This window comes from Ipomoea nil (genome assembly GCF_001879475.1).
Source record: "Ipomoea nil chloroplast DNA, complete sequence, cultivar: Tokyo-kokei standard".
In the NCBI taxonomy this organism is placed as follows: domain Eukaryota; kingdom Viridiplantae; phylum Streptophyta; class Magnoliopsida; order Solanales; family Convolvulaceae; genus Ipomoea; species Ipomoea nil.
The window spans coordinates 47,501-50,000 of record NC_031159.1 but is presented as its reverse complement, the minus strand read 5'-3'; the positions used below and the strand labels follow the sequence as shown (position 1 = coordinate 50,000).

Here is a 2,500-nt window from a genome sequence, read left to right as displayed (position 1 = left end):
CGCTCAGATCCATTTGTAAAAGAATAGAGTGAATGAGAAAGATAAGGAATTTTGAACCGCCAATGAGAATGAAAAACAGGATGGGATAAAAAGTTGGGGAGTCCACTAGGCTTTTGGGGATAGAGGGACTTGAACCCTCACGATTTTTAAAGTCGACGGATTTTCCTCTTACTAGAAATTTCATTGTTGCCGGTATTGACATGTAGAACAGGACTCTATCTTTATTCTCGTCCGATTAATCAGTTCGTCAAAAGATCTATCAGACTATACTATGGAGTGAATGATTTAATCAATTCAATGATTATTCAATTCTTTCTTCAATACAGCGAACTCCATTTGTTAGAACAGCTTCCATTGAGTCTCTGCACCTATCCTTTTTTTCTGAACTTTTGTTTGTTTTCGGAAAACAGGATTTGGCTCAGGATTGCCCATTTTTTTAATTCCAGGGTTTCTCTGAATTTGAAAGTTATCACTTAGTAAGTTTCCATACCAAGGCTCAATCCAATTAAGTCCGTAGCGTCTACCGATTTCGCCATATCCCCCTTTCTTTTTGTTTTGAGATGAAGATCTCGTTGTGATGTCTCATTCCCTCTTTTCTTTCTTTCATTTATACTCGAACCATTCAATTCATTAGATACTGATTCCTATCTCAAAAAAGCGTTTTCTCCTCTTTGCTTTCTTACCTAATATAGGAAAAGGAGATTCTAGGAAAAGGAGATGCGTTTTTGGTCTAAAATGATTTTATCTTTTCTGTATCCGCAATTCAATATAGATGAATATATACCCCCATAATATAGAAATATAGATATATGTCTCTCTTTCTGTCATTTTTACACTCAATTTGAAATACTCGAACGGTCGATTCTTTTTTTTTGTCTTAACTCCTTTACGAAGAAAAGTACGAATAAAAGCGCAGGAATGTCTTATTAGTTATAACTCATCATCGCAGTAAACAAAACAATTGGAAATCAATCTAGAATGAAAAATCTATATTATATAGATATAGACTCAAATCCAATATATATAATTCAATAATTAAAAAAAAAAAAAGAACTGTAAAAAAATGATTTCAAATCTCAGGTGAATTCAGAAAAAATGAAAAATAAAATTTGACTAGCTAAAAAAATATCAAATATAAGTTAATATTTACTATCCCTATCTAATAATTATTAAGATAATAAGAATATTAAGATTATAATTCTGATAAAGAAATCGAAATCCTATATGAATCATTATGTTTTAGAATAAAAATCTCATTTTGAAAGTCTAATTCTATATTCATCTAGTTTAGGAATAGCTAAGAATCAGAAATATTAAGAAATATATAAAATATATAGTTCATAACCAAGATTCCCAAGGTTTATTGATATTGAATTCCTCTGCATATAAAATTTATGTGATGGGGGCCCGCTTAGCTCAGGGGTTAGAGCATCGCATTTGTAATGCGATGGTCATCGGTTCGATTCCGATAGCTGGCTTTTCATTTTTGATTCCCTTTTTTACATGATTGATAATGTCCCTTTGAATTGAAATCAAAGAATATTGAAATAGTGTCAATTTCTTAAGTTTAGGTTATAGGAACTTCCAACTATATCAGGAAAAGGATTCCTTTTTTTAAATAGAAAAATAGATAATAGAAAATATATAATATAAGGGTATTTATCCAATTCATTTCATTCTCTTTATAGTACACTACTTCAGTAAAATTTGTTTCCTTTATCATCTCGTTCAGTTTAGGTTTAGTCTGGAAAAAAGAATTCAATAAACAAATTCAATTGAAAATGAAATAAATAAAAGATAAGAATTCATTCTAAGCTAAATAGGAAATTCAGTAAATTCAATTAAGTAAGTAAATAAAAAGAAATAGTACATAGTAAATACTCAATAAGAATATCAGAATTAAGGAGTCTTTATGTCGCGTTACCGAGGACCTCGTTTCAAAAAAATACGTCGCCTGGGGGCTTTACCAGGACTAACTAATAAAAGGCCTAGGGCTGAAAGTGATCTTAGAAACCAATCGCGTTCCGGGAAAAAATCTCAATATTGTATTCGCCTAGAAGAAAAACAAAAATTGCGTTTTCATTATGGTCTTACAGAACGACAGTTAATTCAATACGTTCGGATTGCCAGAAAAGCCAAGGGGTCAACAGGTCAAGTTTTACTACAATTACTTGAAATGCGTTTGGATAACATCCTTTTTCGATTGGGTATGGCTTCGACTATTCCTGCAGCCCGTCAATTAGTGAATCATCGACATATTTTAGTGAATGGTCGTATAGTAGATATACCGAGTTATCGCTGCAAACCCCGAGATATTATTACGTCGAAGGATAACCAAAAATCCAGAGCTCTGATTCAAAATTCTCTCGAGTCATCCCCTCATGAGGAATTGCCAAACCATTTGGCCCTTGACCCATCCCCATATTATAAAGGCTTAGTCAATCAAATAATAGATACTAAATGGGTCGGTTTGAAAATAAATGAATTTCTAGTCATAGAA

General features: G+C 32.1%; 1 protein-coding gene and 2 non-coding genes across 3 annotated transcripts in view. All coding sequences in view use genetic code 11, as the record gives it.

The window, feature by feature from the left end:
* Window positions 1-114: 114 nt before the first annotated feature.
* On the bottom strand, window positions 115-164 carry trnL-UAA (one of the parts in which the record gives this gene).
* On the bottom strand, window positions 508-542 carry trnL-UAA (one of the parts in which the record gives this gene).
* An 863-nt stretch (window positions 543-1,405) lies between these two features.
* trnT-UGU lies at window positions 1,406-1,478 on the top strand. Its single transcript has one exon. It is a non-coding gene; the product is annotated as a tRNA-Thr (tRNA).
* A 434-nt stretch (window positions 1,479-1,912) lies between these two features.
* The window catches only part of rps4 (ribosomal protein S4), a 612-nt gene continuing 24 nt past the window's right edge, over window positions 1,913-2,500 (top strand). Inside the window, exon 1 of the mRNA in view lies at window positions 1,913-2,500. This exon is cut by the window's right edge and continues 24 nt beyond it. Coding sequence (YP_009295106.1) covers window positions 1,913-2,500 — 588 coding nt within the window.